The sequence below is a fragment of the Artemia sp. Qi Xiang Cuo genome, chromosome 11 (genome assembly GCF_049724085.1).
Source record: "Artemia sp. Qi Xiang Cuo chromosome 11, ASM4972408v1, whole genome shotgun sequence".
NCBI lineage: Eukaryota > Metazoa > Arthropoda > Branchiopoda > Anostraca > Artemiidae > Artemia > Artemia sp. Qi Xiang Cuo.
Window position 1 is genome coordinate 70,937,964 of NC_142804.1, and position 23,972 is coordinate 70,961,935.

Consider the following 23,972-nt stretch of genomic DNA (forward strand, 5'->3'; position numbering starts at 1 on the left):
ACTGCTGTGTTGACAGAACCCACCAGGACCCGGAGGCAGGTATTATGAGTAATGCTCTAGGGGCATATATAGTTCTCATGGAAGGGATGCTTGTATAAACTTCGGAGAGGGCTCATTTGATTGAAAATTGAAAGTTTTTGTTTACTTTTTAAGAGTCAAAAGAGATCGGAGGGCCACTAGCCCCCCTTCCTCCGCACCCTAAATGCATCAGATGAAAATTTTGAGATAGACATTTTGTTAAAAATAGTTCACAGTTCTGATGACAGAAAACTCCGGTGTCGTCCTACCCCCCAGGGCCCGGGGGTAGGCGTTGTAAGTTATGCCCTGGGGGCATATATGGTTGTTATGGAAGGGATGCTCGTATATGCTTCCTAGAGGGCTCATTTAATTGTAAATTGAAAGTTGTAATTCACTTTTTAAGAGTCAAAAGTGATAAGAGGGCAGCTAGCCTCCCACACACTCCATTTATTTTTTTCCCAGAGGCACTTCGTATAGAAGGGGTCGTCGTATAAACTTCAAAGGGGGCTCATTCGATTGGAAAACGAAAGTTCTAGTGCCCTTTTAAGAGTCAAAAGTGATCAGAGGGCAACTGCCCCCCCCAAGCCCTTTTTCCCCAAATACATCTGATAAAAAATTTGAGGTAGCCATTTCTTTAAAAATAGTTCAAAGATCAGATAAGAAAAACTCCTATGCCGTATAAACTTCAGAGAGGGTTCATTTGAATGGAAATTAAAAGTTGTAGTTCATTTTCTCAGAGTGAAAAAATATCGGAGGGCAACTAGCTCTTCCCGCCCTCCACGCCTTTGGGTTTATCGGATGGAGAAAACCGCCCGATAAAAATTTCAGGTGACCATTTTGTTAAAAACAATTCAGCCATCAGATATTAAAACTTCAGGGTCGAAAAAACCCCCAGGGCCCAGGGACAGGCGTTGTAAGTTATACTCTGGGGATATATATGGTTCTTATGGAAGGGATTCTCGTACAAACTTCAGTGGGCTCATTTGATTGAAAACAGAAAGTTTTAGTTCACTTTTAAAGAGTCAAAACAGACCGAAGCTTAATCTAGTCCCCCCACGCCCTTTTTCTCCAAACCCATTCGATAAAAATTTTGAGATAGCAGTTTTGTTAAAAATAGTTCAAACATTAGATAATAAAAACTCATAGGTTAACACAAACCCATTTTTTCACTTTGATATTGTTACTTTGATATCAGTTTTGATACTTTATTTAATTTTTTTTAAAGTTTGATTTTGAGATAAGGAATTTTTAAAAACTTGAAATTTTTTTCAATCAAAAACGAACAAAAATTAAATACAACCAACTTTTAGAAACATCTGGCTTTCAAAAATATGTAAAGACGGTTTTAAAATTAAGATCAACAGATAAAATTGTATATTAAAATTCAAACTCAAAAAGCCCATAAATTAATATTAAAGCATAAATGAAAACCAAAACGAAGATAAATTAAACAAACAATCATAGCAAAAACATACAAGTAGCCTAACAATATAAATGAATAAATATATCTTAAAGCGAGTAATGCTTAGATTGAATATGAATATCAAGCTTAAAACGAAAAAAAATATTTTCCTATTGAGAAGTATAAATGAAACTTAAAACGAACAGAAATTAAATAAACAATCAATTTAAACCAACATACAATAGATATTAATGTAAATTAATAAATAAATCTTAAAACGAGTGAAACTTAAATTGAATATGCAAACCAAGCTTGAAATGAACAAATATCACCACAAACAAGAGTTTGGGTATGACCTCCTTCTCTCACCGTAAAAGTCCAAAACCTACTGCGTCATTGGCGCTTTACTGAAAACTATATGCGTCTTGAACAGTCTTGGAGAGTATAAACAACATCAAATTGAATATTTGATATTAATTGTTGAAAGATCCATCAGTTGAAGAATTTATTTCACTGTAATTGTATTTTTATTTTCAATGCTGTAAGAACTGGAAAAGAAAATATTTGTAATATAATCCGTTTTCAGTTAAGCGCCAATGACGCAGTAGGCTTTTGGTTTTTATTTACAGGTTAGGAAAGGAGGCAGTATCCAAACACTTGTTCGTTGTGAAACTATATTCGTCTTTAACAACTTTAAAAAGAACTAATAAATTAAACTGAATATTTGATGTATAATGATATTAATTGCTGAAAGCTCATCAGTTCAAATTATTACTATAATTTTCATGTTTATTTTCAATATTAAGTACGAAAGAAAATATTTGTCATAAAATTGGTTTTTACCCGTCCTAAGTCTTGTCGGTACTTGTATGATATACCCCTTATCCTTACCCCTTAAAGTTTTTGGGATATCAAAATATGATGAATATGTAATACTTTATTAACTAAATTATGGGATATCCCAAAATTATTGAAAATCCAAGGTTCAAATTAGATGAAGAATATTAGGTAGGGGGGATATGATACAAGTACCGTCTTGCCTATGAAGTCTCTGGATGTCGTGTCTACAGACACAAAATACAACCAAATGACATCTAACGAAGCACGGAAACAGCATCAAATGACAAATAGCTGTCTACTTCAATGTGTACGTCAGTCAGTTCCGATTCAACTTTAGCCATCGTTGTGAAGAGTTTCGAAGCAGAGTTTTTGAATTTACTTTCTCCAAAATAATATGATAAAAAGAAGCACAGAAAGTAACCGAAGAGTAAATATTGGAGCATGATAAGTAAAAAGTCACCCAACCCTGAACTAGCAGTTCTAAATCAATCCCCAGAACCAATCTTGGCCAGTGATTAAAATCCGCAAGATGAATCTTTCTGATTTCGACCTAATTAAAAACGCTTGATATGCTTCTTTTTTTCTGTGTTAACTACCTGCACTTTCTTGTTCTTCTTCTTCAGTTTGTGATTTCCACCCAAATAGCCATGACCCGACTGACCAGCTGGAAGCCTGAGATTTTGCTTTCTTTTCTGCTTCGACCTGGAAAATGGAGGCACAGGATTAAGTACTACTGCTACTAATACTACTACTACTAACAAAAACAACTCACAGCCGCACCAAGAGACAATACTCAATCTCATAGCACAGGCTTATGGGAAGGGGGTAGCCCCCTCTCTGGAAAAGAAAGAAAAATATAAAATACATAACAATGTGAAAACGAGACAATTCCCATTTAAATATTGGTAAAAACAAGCTCTAGAAAGTACTCAAATCTCTCGCCCCCCCCCCCCCCCAACCCTGTTAAATTTCTTGGAGAGGTTCATGCACCATTCAGAACTTCCCATACTTCCTGACACTTAAGACACAATTTGTGGCTATAAGCAGACGTAGGTGACACAATTCAGCTTATCCAAAGGATAACTGCCTTTCGGAAACTTCCAAAATAAACAATTTGAAATAGAAGATGAGTCATACGAGCCTAACCCGCTTTCATATTGATTATAATTTGAAATAGAACAAGAATCACCCTCCACCCTAACTATATCTATATCTATATCTAACTATACCTAGCACCTAGCGAGTACTTTTTTGTTTTCTAGCATAGAAACTGAGCTCGGAAACCACAAATTGTCATCAAATGAGGAGAGTATCACCTCCATAAACACTAATGTTACAGAGATAGATGCCAAGTACTATTTAGATGAGTTAAAGCTTCTGTTTTTCTTTTTATTTCCTTTTTTCCACCACCATCAAAAATATTGAATCATATATATATATATATATATATATATATATATATATATATATATATATATATATATATATATATATATATATATATATATGATTCTTATGATTCAAAGAAACTTCTTAAGACAAATCGAAGGGATCAAGTAGCACGACTTTGTCTCGAACACTCGACTGCTGACACTAACGGATCAGACCCCCAACTGTCGTCAGCTCGCCGTAAGAACCCTACGGTGGCTCGCCCACTTATGTCACATGCCAGCAGAAGCCTCCGTCAGCGCACTTTTCAATTTTGACCCCCCCCCCCCTGAACAAGGCTGGAAGCGCCCCCATGGAAGACCACGGTTCAGACGGAGAGACAGCCTTATCCAGCACCTCTCCATGATCGTTCTGCCCTCCAAGAAGCAGTCACGCATGCACAGGACCGTTCAGATTGGAGGTGAAGAGTCACATCTCTCTCTACGCTGGACCACCAGCAGGAGCTTTAAGTCAAGTATGTCAACTTATTTTCTGCTTCAACCACGAAAACTAATTTCGAAAAATTCCAACACTCCCATGGACGATGTAGGCATTGGAAAAGTGTTCTGCGACATCGAAAAACAGTCCAAACTTACAACTTGGCTGTTCAGACAAAAGACTGACGAGCCGTTTACAGCAATACCAAGATATTGACTCAAAGTCGTCCCAAGTCTACGACCTAGAACCTCCCTGTGATGAAACGACCATAAAAATTACCTTACTTGTAGCTTATCTCCCGGTTTTCTCTTGAAATTGGTGTTCAACAATTCGCAAGATTCTAGATTAACATAAGACAGTATATAAAGTACAATAATTCATCGATAAAAATTGAAGATTTGTTGTGCTCTATAAAACCCTAATACAAGTTAGAAACTTTCACGAATGCCAAGCAGAAGCCTTGATTTATCAATTTCTAAGTTTATTGTCAAGGGAAAGGGGGATATTAACATGCAGAGAGGAATCCTAATAAGAGGTGTCGGATTGATCTTTCACAAAAATATTGTGATGCCATTTTAAATTATTCATCAGTTGAATATCACGACCTGATAGCGAAATTGCCCAACTGCTCGAAAACTTATTCCGAGTAAAATATTTAAAGGTATTAAACACTCCTTTTCGAACGCTCCACAGTCCAGTTAATAAACTCGAATTAGCATAATTTTTCCTTTGACCGTTAATGACAGTGAAATCAAAGAAGTGGAATAGAATAATTTGACTCGTAATATGTTTTCTCTCTCAGAAAAATTGCTGATGTGTCAACTAAGATAAAGCTGAATCTTCCATTGCTAAGTAACAGAGGGCTGTACATAGTCAAAACAGAGCAGAAAAATTATGGTAAATTGGAAAGGATCTACGTTTGGTTTTTGGTTTAACCAATTAACCAATTTTTTTATTTGGTTTATTTGATTTCTACGTTATTGTTACATTGAAAAGAATCTACGTTTGGTTTCTTATTATCGGTTTTTGGTTTAACCAATTAACCAATTTTTACATTGGGTTTATTTGGTTTCTGTGTTATTGTTAAACTGGAAAGGATCTATGTTTGGTATCTTATTATTGGTTTAACTAATTAACCAATTTTTATTTTTGGTTTATTGAGTTTCTACGTTATTGTTAAATTGGAAAGGATCTACGTTTGGTTTCTTACGGGATAGGATAATTTCGATCTCAAGTTAGGGCAGTGAAAATAGGGCAGTGAAGGCTACTTTTCTTCTCCCTCGGCTTTGCCCTTCCTCTGATCTTTATAATGATACTCGAATAGCTCCGCTGGTGCATTCTGCCTTTCTAGGTACACTTCCACCGCCTCTGTAGCAATTTTTTTCACGGACAAGCTCAGGTAGGTACTCTACTTTTTTACGTAGTTCTTCTCGTAGACTTATGTTGCCCAAACATTCATCTACAGCAGCCCAGAGGTCTCCTGTTTATAAATCAATTCAGTTATGGAATTCAATCCCACCAGATGTCCCGTTATTTCTGTCTGCAAAGGCAGTTATTCGTTGTGTCTTTCCAGTTTAGTAATTTCTCTCTCCTTCGTTTATTTTCCCTGTTTTCTCTTTTCCTAGTGTTTCTCCTTTTTGTGTTTTTCCCTTATATATCATTATTATTATATTTGTTTTCTTTTTTTTCTTTACTGTATGGTAGTGTTTATTCTCTTTAATCTTTATTTCATATATATTGTTTAATTTAGAGTAATATTTATGGTTGTTTTAGTGCTTTATTATGTTGTAAGGCCCACAACAAGCCAAGCTTCTTGGGCCAAATAATTTTTCTTTACGTTTGTAATAGAGTTTAGTATTAATAAAATGATTGATTGATTGATTGAAGTTATTATATTTAGCCTATAAATACATCGTACACTTTCCACAAAATATTTAAAATTCCATCCCCTCCCCTACTCCACAACTTAGGTTTTGACGGTATAAACACCCAAAAATGTTGCTGGAATTTCAGGTTCAAATCCTGGTTGTTAAATTTTAAACTTAGATTTTTTAAAATTAAGACTAGAACAAATTATTAAAAACAATATTTTAAACTTCGTCAAATAGAGACAATACTTACAGTATTTCTCGCCAGTTTTCTGATTTGCAGCAGGCTCCATGTGTTTAAAAATCTTTCAGCATCTCTCATCCTTTGAATCTCTTCTTCACTAAGACGTTCATTCCTCAATTCCTTTTCGTAAGCATTCCGGTAGGCAATTCGGTGCCTAAAATTATCTGACTGACTAGCAGAACTCGATCCCACTAAATTAACTAATACAGAGTTTATTTATTATTATTATTAATTACTTCACCCAGCCCCAATACCTCGAGAAACAAAAGTAGGAGAAAGTTCGCTCACTGTGGTATTTTACGTATAAGGTGAATTTTGATTATTCTCGATATGTGCTTCAAATTAGCTTTTCCTAAATGAAGGGGAAATTTTCTTCATTTATATTCATGGTTGCCACACCTCGTAAAATTTTACTAAATTTAGTAAAAACGGACATGAGTTAGTAAGTTTAGTAAATCTAGGTCAAATTTAATAATTTTTGAAAGTGTTTTAAATTTAGTAAGTTTCTTAGTAAATTTACCAGGTATATAAAAAAAATATGTAAATTGTTTTTGTGTCAAGTTTCATTCTGTTTAACAAAATTTGAACTTTTTTCTCTGTTTGAATTGATATCTTTTATTATTTGGCTTCATTCTCAGTCCCCCCCCCCCCACCTCTTCATCACTATCAGTATATCGCGTGAAGCTTTGAAAACCTGAAGCGTAAACTCTCACCTGAAAGTGTTGAAGACTTTATAGGACTTAGTCAACTATATAGGTTTTAGTCCAAAACGGGTCAAGGAATATGAAGTGTCAAGACTTTACAAATATTGTCAAACACAGGCTGCTGTCCATCGGTGCAACACGATGGTTGTCTCGCGAAGTAGCGATTAACAGAATTTTAGAACAGTGGAGTGCCATGGTTTTGTTCCTGGGTGATCAATTTAACAGCCCTGACCCTGATAGGGCTAGTAGGGAGAAGGCAAGGCCGATTTATCGTTTCATGAACGATCCCTTCTGCAAAGCATATCTATATTTTCTATCTTTCATGCTACAGAAGATCAATGTGCTCAATCTGGAGTTTCAGAGCAGAGCAATTCGCCATCACAGTATTCTGAGTAGCACCAGGTTTACATTTACCATCTGGCTGCACAAGAGGAAGTTTTAAAACTATCCCTGGAAGATAGAGATTCTAGAATGTATTTCTTCCTCTTAGAAAATTTAACCTCGGGTCCGACCCCAGTTTTAATTTGATACAGTTGGAGGCTGAAGCCAAAAATTCTAGCAATCATGCGAATTTTCTGCTGAAGCTTGGAGAATTCCGGAAAAGCTACAGGTCATATTATATAGAGCTCTGCAGGCAGATCGCCAAGAGGCTTAACAGCGATAATGAAACGCCCAGGAACCTCGAGTGCGATGATTGTGCCATTGCTCTAAGTATTTCAGTCAGAACACTCGTACCACTCATGGTTCGATTTCCATATTCGTTCGGGAATCTTGACAGGGAAATACAGGGGAAAAGAGACATCTTTGATGTGCAGTGGTCGGAATTAGAGTCTACGAAAGACTTACAGACATAATTGAACCTGATATGTTCTGGAAAAATTTGCGTTCGGTAAAAGATGGTAGGGGCGAACCGGTGATTGATGATCTTTGCAAATTTATGTTGCAGCTGTGCTGTCTCCCCCATTCGACTACTGAGTTAGAACGGCAGTTCTCAGTTTTCTTCAGATATGAAGCCAAAGCTTCAGAATAGGCTAAAGACGGAAACTGTTGCTGCAATGATGCACACAAAACAAATGGTGCACAGAGAAAATGAAAATGGGGGAGTAGCGACTTGATCCATACCGCCGCAGTTAGTGTCAACAATCTCAAGATGGAAATCAAGAGAACCTTCTTTAACTGTTCAGAAGAAGGTTATAGATTATGTGGACATTGAGGAATAGTTCAGATTGTTTTTTTCCTCTGATCGTTCTTGGAGCACTTACAAAGTTAACAACCTTGTTGAAATACCGAATGCGGATGAAGGTTCGTCCAGGCATACAACTTACCGAAAACAAATTACCGAAAACTATTTGTGTACTGAATTGCTGGCCTGAGAAATCGTCCTAATCTCACAACAATAATAAACATCACTCACTATGCTTACCAGCAATCTTTCATCAAACCTACACTTTCCATACACTTCCTTTCGCAACTCATTCAATTTTTCCACTCAAACATCATGTGATCCACACTATCATCGAAACCTGGTGACACAGGGCAAAAATAAGGACCATAATTACAGCCTACTCCCTAAATATTTTCGCATTGCCCCAAGTAGTCAAATTAATTAAAAAAGGATATTTCCCAAAGTAGACCAAAAAAATGGGGGAAGAGGAATCAAGTAAACCGATAGAAAACTTCGAGTTGAATATTGGAGACCAAGAATACTCACTTTGACAGAAAAAGTCACACAAGGTAACAAGCAAACAGTGTAGTGTCACACAAGGTAACAAGTGTAGAAAAACAAATAGTTTTATGTCAGAAGTTCATCATCAAAAAGAAGTGTTCAGCTCAAAACCATGATAGAATCATCTGAAGTTTTGTCTTGACGGCAGTTTTTTGTTTGTCAGGCACAATAAACTACCAATAGCAGTAAACTGCAATCTATTCGGCCAATAAATTACTGTGTAATTACTGTGTATATAGAGTGTATTTCTTCCTCTGAGCGAAGTAATATACGGAGCTGCATTAAGCAACAGAAGGATCGATGCATTCGAGGTTCTTGAGTGCTTCATCGGTGCCAAGACAGCATCCGGTAAGGAGATGGCAAGAAAAAGCCGTCAGGTACAGACAAGGCTTACTAGGCGGGTTGTCGCTCGCAATCTGTTTCAGGCAGGATCTTTTCTTCCAGTATGATGCTGTAGGAGTGGTGAGACAACTCTCACCCTTTTGAATTTACTTCTTGCAGGTGCAAGCAGAAAACTACTGTCCGACTCGGTCAAGTCTTCGAGCGGTGATTTGAACAATCAGGACAGTAGTTTACCGACCGGTGAAAATTCGCAGTATGTTATTGTTTCTCTTTCTCCGACTGTCGTGACCGACCCTAACGGAACGAAAAAAGTCTAGTAACAGACTTATGAAGGGGTCATAAAAAAGAGACCCTTCACGGTGGATCTTGCTTCTGCACTGCGCAAGCCCACTCCTACCCTCAACCAATCAGAAGCAGCTCCACGCTTTTTAGGGAAAAGAAATATTCCACTTCCCGTAACTCCAATAAATCGATGTTGTCAGCCTTTGCAACAACATCTGTAGTTTTAATTAAAAAATAAATAAATAAAATTCGATTGACAAGTGCCAGCAGTAAGTTTATTTGAAGGAAAACGAAAGAAAAAATAAAAACAGAGAAAAGAGGAAAAGAGAAAAAAAGGAAAATTATTTGAAAATCCTATTGATTATCCTCCTATAGTAAAAATCGATGCTTGATGGTGCGCGTGCGGCGGAAGCCGCACGTGCCAGTATTTTTGTGAGTATTTAGTAAAAACAGATGCGATTTTGTAAATTTTTCCTCTGAGATTTAGTAAATTCTTCCACGCCCGGGTGGCAACACTGTTTGAATTGCACTTAATTATGAAGCTGGATGTAAACAGGGCAATTATGTGTGGAATGGACATTTTTATTAACAAAAACTATAAATGAAAATTTTGACACTAAATAGATATAACGATTCCAACTAAGTTAGTCTTGAAGCCCTCAAATTCCAGTGAGAAGAAAAAGTGGCAAGAAATCTCTAATAAACCAAAAAAAGAAAAATGTCATAGTTTTGCAATTGAATGACGTTACATTTTCTTCTGAAAATAGACCTTTAAAAAATTCCATGGGACAGCTTAACCAAGTAGAATCAAACATATATACATTTATATATATATATATATATATATATATATATATATATATATATATATATATATATATATATATATATATATATATATATATATATATATATATATATATATATATATATATATATATATATATATATATATATATATATATATATATATATATATATATATATATATATATATATATATATATATATATATATATATATATATATATATATACGTATGTATGTATGTATGTACATATACTGGTATATCTGTAATATATTTATTTAGCAAAGTCTAGCAAGCAAGTTCAATAGATTACTGTTGTCTTAAGCCACACTGCCAAACTGATTGATTTTTTTTCTTAATGCCTTTTTTTTTTTTTTTTTTTTTTTTTATTTTGAAGACACGAAAATAGGCGGTAAAGGTTAAGTCGATTCCCAGGTTTGGAATCTTTTGATCTAAATTCGAGGCGGGAGCTGGCTAATTTCGGTACCGAAAAAATTTCAATATAGCTTAAATTGGACATGTTGATTGCTAATGAAATACTATGATACAGTATTAAGTAATTTCTGAAAAGGGCAACACGCCGTTGCTTAAAAAATGATCGGTTTTATATCAGTTTTTGTTTTTAAAGCTTATATTTTACAGTAACCTGTGGACTTTTATCTTTCTTTAATTGTTCTTCCTAAACTGGGGACCACTAAGCAAAGATCTCGAGCAAAATATTTGTATTTTTCTTCTTTTTTTCACTGGTTGTGATTCACAGTCTCATTTTTTTTTGTATTCTCCTATGTTTTCTCGTTCAGTTATGTCGTCAATTTAATTTATTAGATTTCTTATGGTTCATTTTATAGAAAAAGAGAAAGAGAAAAAAAGGAGTGAGAGAGAAGAGAGAGAGAGAGAGAGAGAGACAGAGAGAGAGAGAGAGAGAGAGAGAGAGAGAGAGAGAGAGAGACAGAGAGAGAGAGAGAGAGAGAGAGAGAGAGAGAGAGAGAGAGAGAGAGAGAGAGAGAGAGAGAGAGAGAGAGAGAGAGAGAGAGAGAGAGAGAGTAAGAGTAGAGAGAGAGAGAGAGAGAGAGAGAGAGAGAGAGAGAGAGAGAGAGAGAGAGAGAGAGAGTAAGAGTGAGAGAGACCTTCGATTCGGTTCGAAATGCTCTATCCAACTCCAAACAACATTTTTCTTATGTACATGATCCCTTATGCAATTAATGGCAAATTTCCAACGTTCTTTATTCCGGTTTTCTCCCTTAAACTTCTCAATTCCAGGATGAAGATGAAGATAGGGTACACCTTTCGACCAAATATCGTACATCTGAGCAAGGAGATATGCGGTTTGAAACTGAGACTTAGATATACCTGCAAAACAAAAAAACCGATAATCTTAAAACATACACCAATCAGTGTAGGGGTGATAGACAAGACCGTATTAAGGGGGGGACCAGGTTTGAATCCCCCACGGAAATTTTTGTCCGATTCGTAAAAACTTAACAAAAATGCATACAAGCAAATTTTTGTATTTTAAGTTTTGTTTGTAAACCCGGAAACACAATCCTGGATACGCCTCTGGTGATAGTAGCATCTTTTAACATTGTAAGTCTTGAACTAAAAAACAACTGAATAAAATTACATACACGTAAATAGGCCTATTTCTAAATAGGCCTATATCTGTCAACAAACCCATTTTAGATGAAACAAAAAATGCTCTGGTTACATCTTCAGGTTTGGGAGTACAGCTGCCCAATAGCATACCCCAACAGCATAAAAATGTTTTACGTTACGAAATATAAGTTCTACCATAGTATATATAGTCTCCTAGAGTAAAATTTCAAGATTTCATTTTTGTGTTTCAAGCAAATTAGAAGTCAAACAGGGTTTATCAGCATCTTAGTAAACACGAACTTCAGACAATGAGGGACAAACATTTTTATTTTCGATTTTAGGCTATTATTAAGATTAACTCTAAATGTGAGGAAGACTTTTATCTTACATTAATTTTAAAAACTTTTTTCACGAAACAAATTTTTTTAAGAAAATTAAAGAGCTACATTAAAACAAGAATGAGCAAAAATAAAATCAAATAAATTTTTCAAGCATAAAACTACCTTAAAATAGCCATGAATAAATGAATGAAACACAAAACGAACAGGAATTACAATAAATAACCGAGTCAAACTCAAAACGAACAGAAACTATGATGAGTGTACTGAAGCCCTCCATGCATTCTGAAGACCTGAACATAATTTGTACTGAACAAACTTACATCATTAGAAAGCGTAAAGTTTGCTTTTTCGATTGAGCAGAGCAGAACTTTCTTTTTGAAGTTCAGGAAATGGCAGTCCCTAAAAATATCCTAGCATTCCTACTTAGAAAACATTGAAAACCAGCTCAACATAAATATCATTGAACAACAGGATATTTTGAAGTCTCCAGTTGTGTTAACCACCATGATTGAAATCTTTGCCGAGTCAGGATGCATATTATTTATGCTGTATGTATATTGAATAGACAGCGTTTTGCTTAACAATTAGTAAGAGATGATATGTTTTCTTTGTTTTAATCTAGCCTCTCGTTAGCCTTTTTAACTGTTGACACATTTAAAATCCCCCATCAATTTTTACCAAAATTACTTCGGAAATTCCCTGTGGTGCCGGGGAAATTCCCAGTAGTGACTCGCAAAATGACTTGCGAATGATCAAAATCACCTTAAGACGTGTCTTAACAGAACAACGTTCTTCCCCATCCCACTTCGGTGCATTTTTTTTTTTTTTTTTTTTTTTTTTTTAATAAGAAAATCGCTATATTTATTTTGAATAAAAAAGTCTCAAACTAACCTAAACAGCTGCATACTTGTATTTTTAGGCACTTTTAAATGCAGGGGAAGAGTAAAGAAAACAGAAATATGTCACCAACAGCCCTACCAGCTTAAAATTGCCTACTCAGCTTAGCAAGATTTTGCCAAGCATGTCAATTGCAAGGCAGGAGGAGCAATCACCCCAATCTAATTTTTAAAATACTTTTTGTAGGTATTTTTATTCCGAAATACCTTTTTTCGGTATTTGACTGAAAAGCAACAAATGATATTGCCTCATATTTGCAGATTACCGGAAAACTGGCGTTTTACGGGGTCCCTCCCCCCCCCCCCACCGCATCCCCCAGTGCAACGACTATAAGTTATGCAAGTGGCCTCTTAATAACATATAAGGTTTTTATATTAAGAAAAGAGGACATGTTTGATCCTACATATTCAAAAATGCTTGGAGTATTAGGGCCAAACTTAAGGAAATGTCGAGACAGGATGCCAAACGCAATCAAAACACATTTTTACAATCAAAACACATTCATATATATATATATATATATATATATATATATATATATATATATATATATATATATATATATATATATATATATATATATATATATATATATATATATATATATATATATATATATATATATATATATATATATATATATATATATATATATATATATATATATATATATATATATATATATATATATATATATATATATATATATATATATATATATATATATATATATATATATATATATATATATATATATATATATTATATATATATATATAACATATATATATATATATATATATATATATATATATATATATATATATATATATATATATATATATATATATATATATATATATATATATATATATATATATATATATATATATATATATATATATATATATATATATATATATATATATATATATATATATATATATATATATATATATATATATATATATATATATATATATATATTTCTTCGACTTACCAGCTTTCAATTCAGTGATAATCAAGTCAATGACGAATTTTGGTTGAAGCCAATCATTCTTCCACGGTTTCATACATAATATAACTTCTGTTCTACAGCTAACTGGGCCAACAACTAAAAACAAAAATTTATCTTTCATTATTCTTTACTTTATATTTCAAACTCAAATATTTCTTCCTTCTTTCTATCCTACGTATTCTTTATATAACTATATATCTTCTTTAATTGCATCCATATTAGTGTAGTTTTGTTTAGCTTCGTACACCTTCCATTATTCACCCAATGTGTGTTCAACAACTTTCTTCGGTTGATGGTTTGTCTACAGCTCTGGGATTAGTACAGAGTGCACGCGAGAGAGCAATAACCCTAACAGCTTCCAGATTAGGGGATTTTTAACGCTTTTGTTTGTTTTTAGGCTACACCATGGTATAACCATTGCATATTTTGATAGTCAGTTAAACAGAGCTTTGGCCCAGGATTCCGATACTCCGTCCTTATTCCTGGGCTATATTAGGAGCTAAGTTGCCTTTGGTTTTTTTTTTTCTTCAGGCTTAAGGAAACATATTTATAACCAGGCCAATGTGGAAGAGTCTATTTGAGAAGCGGTAGGGGGAGGGGGGTCAGCAACATGTTCGGGAGGGATATTACTTCGAAAAAAGCCAAAAAAGGCAAATTTACAGGAAATGCAGTAGCAATAAAGCATTTTAATTTTTTTTTGGGGGGGGGGATAGCGTATAAAAATAATATAAGGAAAGATATTATGAAAATCCCAGTAGGTAAAGCTCATATAATATAAAAGCAATATCAGTTGCTCAATTCCCATCAAGTCCTGTGGAAATGCCCAGTCACAAATTTTACAAAACATATTATTATTGCCTTCAAATGGCTCATAGAACTGATAGACTATTTCAATTATTCTTACTCCATGCCTATTAACCTTAGTTCTGGCCTAGGATGGATGGATGATAGACTATCAACAAGTGAAATGCCATCTCTTTCATACAATTCTGAAAAAGGCTTATGCCAGCTTTGTCTCTCACTCAGACTATCTGTCTTGGCATTTTTTCTAATTAGCCATGCCTCTCAACTTTTTCATTACAGTCCAACAAGTTGATTTTAACTGAGAGCCATGGCTAATTTAAAAAAAAGCCAAAACAGATAGTCTTAGTGAGAAGCAAAGCTGGCATAAGCCTTCAGAATTGTATAAAAGTGATGTCATTTCACTTGTTGATAGATCCATCCATCCTAGGGCAGAGCTAAGGTTGATAGGCATGGAGTAAGGGTAATTGAAATACTCAAATTGTTTGATAAGTCTATAAAATGTAAGAAACAAAACAATCTAAATAAATTCTTTGGTGTTTGTTAAGCAGAATCAAGCCCATAAAAGCCTTGCCCAATCTGCCCAATCCGCCCAGGGGCGGATCTAGAACAAAATATTGGGGGGGGGGGGGGGGTATTGTGACAAAGGCACCAATAAGCAAAATCTTGGAGGGCAATGTGACAAGGACGCCATTAATTGAACAAATTCACAAATTTATTGAAAAAAAGAGTGAAAAACAGGAAAAAAAAAAAAAATGGAATGAGGACACCATAAAATTCGTTTTCATTTTGAGTAACATCCACTGAAACAGCCCTAAATCACTGTCATTCCATATTACGAGTCGATATTTTCCGAAAATTAATGATTTTCCAAAATTAATTTTCCAAAATTAAATACCAAGTCTTTGCACAGAAACTGGCTTGGGGAGGAGCAACAAAATTTTGGGGAGGGTACAACTTTGAAAACCGCAAAAAGGTAAAGACAAATAAACACAAATAATATGAAAAAATTAGTAGCAGTCTTGATATTATAATATAAGTAAAACCTTTGGTGCTAGTAAAGCAAAGTTACCAGCACCGCCTAAACCCTAAGCTCTACATGAACTAAACCTCATTAACCCCAAAACCCCCTATCTACCTAAATTTCTTCGAAATGTTCCACAAACCCTACCTTCTGCTCTAATGTACAATTATAAGAAAAATTGAATTATAACAGTTTTACAATTATAAATTTGGATTTGATTATCAAGAAATTAATCAACCTATTGCCCCAAGAACTGTCAAAAAAGTAATTCCAAAATTTGTTTCCGTAAAGCACACAAGGGAAATAAAGTGGAAAGTCACATAAGAAAGTCATTATTCGACCTCATCTAGAGTATAATTCCTCAATATGGTGTCCAATCAATATCAAGTATAAAAAAAGGTGAAAAAATATAAATGGAGGTTACTAAGATTATTCGTCCAGAAACCCAAAGGGCTTCCTAGGCTTCAAATCCCTTACCTCCAATTTCAGAGGAGGAGCACAGATCTAACTAATGCTTGTATGATTATTAAGAATATGTTCAGCCAGATCGTTTTTAATTTTAGTCAATATCCAGCAACATCAATATTGAATATCCTACTAATCTACAAAAGTAAATTGGCCACCACTTGTTTGGTTAAAGGGTTTCTGAAGAGTTAAGAAGACTGCCTTCAGAGGTGGCAAATCATCAAATATGCAGTATTCAAGCGTATGCTGGTCCGCACACCATTTTACTTAAATCAGTTTAATACCCGGTGGGTATCCAAAAAAAATTGTACTTGTTTTGTTGCTATTTTTTTCTTTTTTTTTAATTTATTTGTTTTTTTTTTCTACCTTTCCAGTTTCCAGTTTCTACCGCAATTTTTGTTATTAATAAATATATAGACAAACAAAATAAATTTTAAACGAAAAATGCGCGGTTTTATTGTTCATCCACTATATAAGTTAAAAGTGAAGTATCAAACTAAAAAAAAAGAGGAAAAAACCTATACACAGCAAAAACAAATGAAGCCAAAATCACTGAAGATCCACCGCGCTATGGTGACTACCTAGGTAAATGGGTGATTAGCACCCAATGTAATACAAACATATTGTGAATAATATACTGCATGCACCAAATGTAATACAAACATTACATATACATTATACATTAGCAGCCAATGTAATACAAACATATTGTGAATAATATACTGTATGCACCCAATGTAATACAAACATATTGTGAATAATATACTGCATGCACCAAATGTAATACAAACATTGCATATACATTATACATTAGCAGCCAATGTAATACAAACATATTGTGAATAATATACTGTATGCACCCAATGTAATATAAACATATTGTGAATAATATACTGTATATATATATGTAATATAATAAACATACTTGTGAATTTGCCAGGCAAGACAACTTGAAATATCAGGAAGAGAAAAAACCACATGATAGAGGAAAATATTTGGGGAGGGTAAGGTTTAAAGACGGTATTTCTTTTTGCGCCATGTGTGGACAGAATTATAAAGATTTATTCCATTTTTTTGCCAATTGTGTAGATTTAGGAAGTTTGAGAAAGGAATTTTTTGGGGTAGAGAAAAATGATAATAGGTGGTCTGATGTGGTTTTGGAAAATCAACATTTTATTAGTATAAATCACGTAGATCGGTCAAAATTTTTCGGATAGTTGTACTTTTTTATTTTGTTGTTTTTTTTTTGTGTGTATATATGTTCAGTTTGCCATGACCCAGTTGGGTTGTTTTTTAGCAGATAAATATCATGTCAACCTATCATGAATTTCTTATGGCCTGTATCTGCGAGGCAGGTACAACAAATAATTGCGGTAACTGAAATGTTAATATCATTGATATCATTGAGACATCATTAAAACCAAATAAAATATAAGCACCATCCGCGAACAGAACTACGTAATCAGAGAGACGGGAATACCTCCTACTGTTGTATATAAGAGATAGGCGGGTACAACAAAAAATTGTGATATCTGAAGTACATCATCTTAATGTCACTGATATCACTACGACTAACAAAAATTTAAACACAATACAATGTAACTGAAATTTTGTATTTTGGTTACACTTTTTAGTTACTTTGAGCATTAATAATTTAATGAATTTTTCCATTATTCTAAAACCGCTAAAGTAATACTTCCGGCTGTTGTATTTACAAGGTAGGTACAACAAATACTTGTGATACCTGAAATACGTAATCTTAATATCACTGATATCGCTAGGACCAAACAAAATATAAACACAATCCGCGAACATTACTTCGTGATCGAAAAAACTGGAATGCAACTAAACTCGAATATTGTATTTTAGTTATATTTTTCAGTTTATTTTGAGCATTAATAACTTACTAAACCTTTTCAATCAGGGGCGTAATTTTTTATGGTGCAGAGGGAGGGGGTCAAATGCCCCATCCAGATCCCAGTTTGCCTGACAGGTCTCAGTTTGGGGCCCCCCCCCCCCCCTAAAGCTGAAATTTAGTTTCTTCAAAACTATTGTCAAAACTAAGATAAGCCTGCATAATTCCAGCATCCAGAGAAATGGATCAGCTTTCTTTAGTATATCTTTGCTTCTATGGTACTATATCGTTCATTTTTCATTTTTACTGTCATTTTCACTTGATTTGGGAGAATAGGCTTAAAATTTGCCCCCTAAGATTTCGATGAAATTACGCCACTGTTTTCAATGTTCTGAAACTACTAAAATAATATTACTAAATTGAACACAGCATTTCTCGTTTGCTTCTCAATAAAATCACAAGTAAAATAGACTAAGCCTGAATAAGGGTGTTGTGGAGTGAAATCTTCTTTCTTGTTGCAAAAAAAGTTTCCAACATCTACTTTAAAGCGTATATTCAACTAAAATGATTTGCTTCATATTTCATCAATAAAATTATACACAGTGACGTGTAAATGTACAACAGCTATTACGAAGGAGGGGCAGTTTGTAGGCGGGGGGGGTCAGAACTTTGAAAGGGCACATTTTAATATCCAAATATTCCAGCTCTCATTGAGCCTTCAAGTAAGTATTACTAAAACAATATTACCAAATTGAACACAGGATTTTCATTTGTTTCGCAATTAAAATACAAGAAAAACTGGCCGACATCAACGATATTTATCTCATAGTAAAAAAAAAATGATGGTGTTAGGATTATTTCCAACATTTTTTTGAATTTCCCCCCCCCCCTTTTTTTAAATTTTGCAAATTTATAATAACCGAAAAACTGGCTGAAAAAAAGGTAGTACTCACTACAACTTGGTCCATGATCAACTCTTTGATTCCAAAGTTTAAACTCTGCAAGGATTTCTTCTCGACTAATTTTTCTAGAAAACAGCTTATCAGGACTCGAATTACTGTCTAGATACACCGCAAACTTTTTAATTTCGCCAATCTGAAAAAGAAATATAGGCCTAATTAATAACCGAAAAGTATTTCTTTCTTCAAAAGGTCTTTCAACAGACACTTGTTTCGGGAATGGAGTCAAAATTCAGGAGGGGCAGGAATCTTGCAAAAAAAAAATTCTTCTGGGATGTCTTATTGAGTTATTCTATCAGAACACGGCCTATTAGGACTCGAGTCACAGTCAACACACGACAGACTTTTTAATTTTTCTACTCCCAAAAGTATATAAATAGAATTAACCACCAAAAGTATATCTTAAATCTCCCTTGACGAGTTTTTGAACAGACACTTGTTTCGGAGAGGAAATTACATTTCGGATGGGGGGCGGGATGCAAAGAAAAAATTTTCAAGGATCTCTTATCGATTCATTTTATCAGAAAACAGCTAATCAGATCTTGAATCGCATCCAAGATACACGACATAACCTTTAAACCCATCCAATCTGAAAAGATAAAAGTAGAATTAACCCTAAGAAGTATACCTTTAATTTCCATAGCGTTTTTTTTTTTTTTTTTATTAATAAGAATTTATATTGAGGAGAGAAGACATTTTTTTCGGGGAGGAGGGACTTAAAAACACAACAATACGTGAAATTCCTGTATAGAAAATATAACCGATCATGTAAAACATGTTCTAAATCTCGAAGTTTCGATAGGCGGGGGGGGGGGGAGGACAGAACCAAAAAAATTTTCCCTCCCCTTGCGTTCATACTTTGTTTTAGCTATTTCGTTTATTCAAAACGCTATACCCCAGATATAGTAATTCTGGAATAGTAATCATTTAACAGCACAAAAGGCAGTGTCAACTGTCAAATCAAAGTTGCCACTCCTTGGTATCCTTCCCAGGATCTTGATATATATATATATATATATATATATATATATATATATATATATATATATATATATATATATATATATATATATATATATATATATATATATATATATATATATATATGTATATATATATATATATATATATATATATATATATGTATATATATATATATATAAATGTACGATATATTCTACATCCCCCCGTGTTATCGAGGCAAAGGATCTCATCATGCTCTTGTTTTCCCAGCAGTTGTTTTGGGTGAATCTGGCTAGACTTATTACTGACTTTGTTTAAAGGTCTTTTTTATATATTTTTTTTTTTTAAAGGTACAATCAAAGCAAAAACTTTTGTTAATCAATTTCTGTCACAAATTTATAATTTTACCCCAAATAGGAAAATACTCTAAAAAAAAATATTTCTTTTATTTTCTTTGCCCTTTTTTCTTTTTGTCATCGTTGTCATTTTCTCTGTATTTTCTTGTCATATCCATAGGAGACCCCTGGAAGAAGGCCAACTCTGGCCACTACTATTTTTCTGACTATAGGTACTCTTATTAGCCTGAAAACCTGAATACCTTCCTACACAGTCCTTCTAAATTTCTAAGCTTTTCCAAGTCAACACTTGCACTAGACAGACGAATCTCATTTAGTGACAAACCAATCGTAAAAGGCTGATCTTCGATTGTGTAAGTGTCTTCGTATCTAAAAATAAGTATTAAGTATATAAACATTAAAAATATAAAAACAAGTATATAAACATTGTACTAAAATAAGTATATTAAGTACTAAAAATAAGTACATTCATGCCAAAAACCATTGAAATGAAAAATAATAACGCATTATGCAATGGCTATAACCTTAAATGTGCTAAAAAAAAAATTACATGTGATTTCTACAACTTATACTATTTTTGGTTTATATGAAAGAAACTTTTTCTTACAGGTATGATTCGAAAGTCAACTTCGAAAATCCACAAAAGAAACATGGAAAGGACACAGAATTTCTAAACAGAATAAAACTCAGAATGACTCAAAATAAGTACTTCAAAACATTAATACAAAAAAACATTAATGCACAATAATAATACATTAAGCCAAGATTAGAACATTAAATACTTATAGATGTGCTCAAATTCCAAAAAAATTTAAAATTATATAATCATTTGTACAATTTTGTTGGGAAAATATACATACATTTTCTTACATTCATTAAAGTACAATTTGAAAGTCAGCTTAGAAAGTCCACAAAAGCGAAAATAGAAAGAACATAATACCTAGAATTTCCAGCATGATAGAATTTTTCGGATGTAGTGATTTTCTTCTTTTTTCTCTCTCTTTCTCTTTTTAGTTTGTTTCGTTTGTTCACTTTGATTATTTTTTGTTCACTTTTTTGTTTAATTTTCTTTTGTTGCGTTTTTTATGTTACTCCACATATTATACTATTGTATAATGTGAGTGAAAAATAAATAATTTAATTATAATGATACAATTTATAGTAAAAAAATAGTAGCTATGTTCAGAAAGCTGCGGCCTACTCCCCCTTTCAAGTAGGAATAATATTTTTGTATATAACTTAGGTATGAAAAATATATGTATATTTTATATCTGCTAGAGGTAAACACGCCTCTGGAAACACAACACGTAGATAAAGACCCACTGAAGGACTCTGAAGAAGAGCACTATGGCTTCTTTTCAGGAAAAATGTCAGATACGCCCCTTGGCTTGGGGAATGATATCAACTTTTCTTGGCTCTAATTAAAATTACTTTTGGGCTTAACTCAAGTGAATAAAAAAGATGGAACCTCCCCCTGAATCCGTCACTATTTTCGCCTATGATGATCAATATTAATAAACCCGTATTTACCGGGTTGCCCTCCAATCTGTCTTGACTAAAAAAAATGGCACTAGCTGTCTCAATTTCCAATCGAATGAGTCCTTTTTGAAGATCCACGATAATCCTTTTTCCTACGAATCCTGAAACAAATTCCTGAAGAAACAATTTGATGTTCACCCAACGTCACAGACTATATTTAGATCTAGTTCTCTTGTAAAGAGTATCTGTAATCTGACAATTGAATTCTAACGCCTCTCTTCCTAAAGTAGGTCAAATTCCTTTCTCTTGGTGTTCTGGCTGGTGTCCAATTGTCTCCCATATTTGGTGTGCCATTGAAATGTATTAGGCTTATATAACTAATTCTATAACTTAGGTAGTTTGAGAGTAATGTGGGTCAACAATTACTGCCTTAGCGTTCATACGAACATACCAAAATATATGTTATAATAAGTAAATGTGTTTTTGGCAGCAGTGTTTAATAACCATTTAAAATCACAGCTCAGAGTGATATGAGGAAAGATGTACATCCTGTTGACCCCTCCAATTCTCATCTGGAAACCCATAGTCGGCTATGGTACTTCCTAGTCGTAATTACACGGTTTCTTGCCCCATCTTCTTTTTCCAAACATCTTTTGTAGGTAAGGCTGCCAATTAGGGAGGGCTTCCGCCCACGGCCAGATTTTGGGAAACACGTTTTGTTGATATTATCATTTAAGAAAAAACCTAGATTTTTGAAAATAAGTTCTTTGTGTTCATTAAAAAAAAAATCTGTGCCCTCCCTAAAAGGTCCGTCAACTGGCCCCCTGCTTGTAGGCTATTACTTTGCAGAGATAGCAAAGACAGATTCTCCTGTTTGGTAATTCCAGAGATTAGAGAAACACCTTGAATAGAAGTTTATAGTTTAGGAAACTTCACTTTTTTTAAACGTAACTGACTGTTAAAAACATAACTTTTTTTAATGAGCTATTGGGAATGGTTTACAATCAATAATTGTTTAAAATAATGTTTAATAATAACCATAAGAATACTTAAGTATTCTTAAGGTACATGCAGAATATATTACTCTCTGAAATTAAGCAGCTAAATCTTACGTGCCTGAAAAATATCAGAAAACATTACTAACTATCATTTAAAAAAAAAAAGAATCTTATTCTTTTTTCTGGTTACAAGAGTCGAAAAAATCAATACAAATTAATTAAAATTTTATTAACTGGCATGCTACAAACACAATTCGCTAATATTTTTGGATTCTATTTATTCAATATATTTCCTTCATTACAAAGTCTATTACTTGTTTTTCATATAAACATTTGGAATATTTAAGCCCTTCTCTGTTTTTGATACGAAATGATTTAAACCAAAATAAAACAAACTAATATTAATCAAAGGAAAATTGTAACAAACAAGACTAACTGTCAAAAAAGCAAGAATTGCAAAAAGATTAATATGACTGTATGTCATGAACCAATAACCTTTTTTGGCAATCTTAGCTTAACTTGTATAATTTTTGCTTTAAGTTCATCGTTATTTTATCAAAGATTTTTTCGTCATATTTTTTTTCTCTTTTGCCTATTTCTTGTATTATATTATTCATATTGTCAAAACATTCGATTAGATTTTATCACTGTTTTGAAAAAACTTTCCATTTAATTTTAATTTTTTTTTTCAAAAATGGAAAAAACTTTCCAAAAATGGAAAGTTTTGAAAAAACTTTCCATTTAATTTCTAAAACAGTTTTCGTAAGACAATTGCATTCTGAATGTTCTAAGCTTTAATATACCAACTTCAGAGTAAGGGAAAAAAAAAAGTTTTGTAATAAGGGTTTTCCAATTTAAAAGCAAATCTTCTGACAAAGAAAAAATTATGAATGGAAATTTATAGCCGTGCAGACCAGATCTCTACATTTACAGCCGCAATGTCTAATTTGTTAGGAACCTTGGCAAATAGCCTTTCACCAAGCGTCAAATATAAAGTTAATTTAATAGTTAACAAATAGAATATAAAAGTTATGTTTAAGGGACACGATTTAAAAAGATTTAAGAATAGGAAAAAATAGATGGCGGAACTGAGGATTCAATGCAGGATTTAACGTCATACGGC

At 33.4% G+C, this 23,972-nt stretch overlaps 1 protein-coding gene across 1 annotated transcript in view; it reads right to left on the reverse strand.

Annotated features, from left to right (window-relative positions):
- Vps13 (vacuolar protein sorting 13C) overlaps positions 1-23,972 on the reverse strand; it is a 194,788-nt gene that overhangs the window by 140,945 nt on the left and 29,871 nt on the right. Inside the window, exons 5-10 of the mRNA XM_089096996.1 lie at positions 20,615-20,741; positions 19,048-19,189; positions 13,932-14,045; positions 11,228-11,450; positions 6,248-6,392; positions 2,857-2,962 (exon numbers count right to left, since the gene is read on the reverse strand). Of these exons, the coding sequence (XP_088953122.1) occupies positions 2,857-2,962; positions 6,248-6,392; positions 11,228-11,450; positions 13,932-14,045; positions 19,048-19,189; positions 20,615-20,741 (857 nt within the window). The remainder of the gene's footprint in view (positions 1-2,856; positions 2,963-6,247; positions 6,393-11,227; positions 11,451-13,931; positions 14,046-19,047; positions 19,190-20,614; positions 20,742-23,972) is intronic.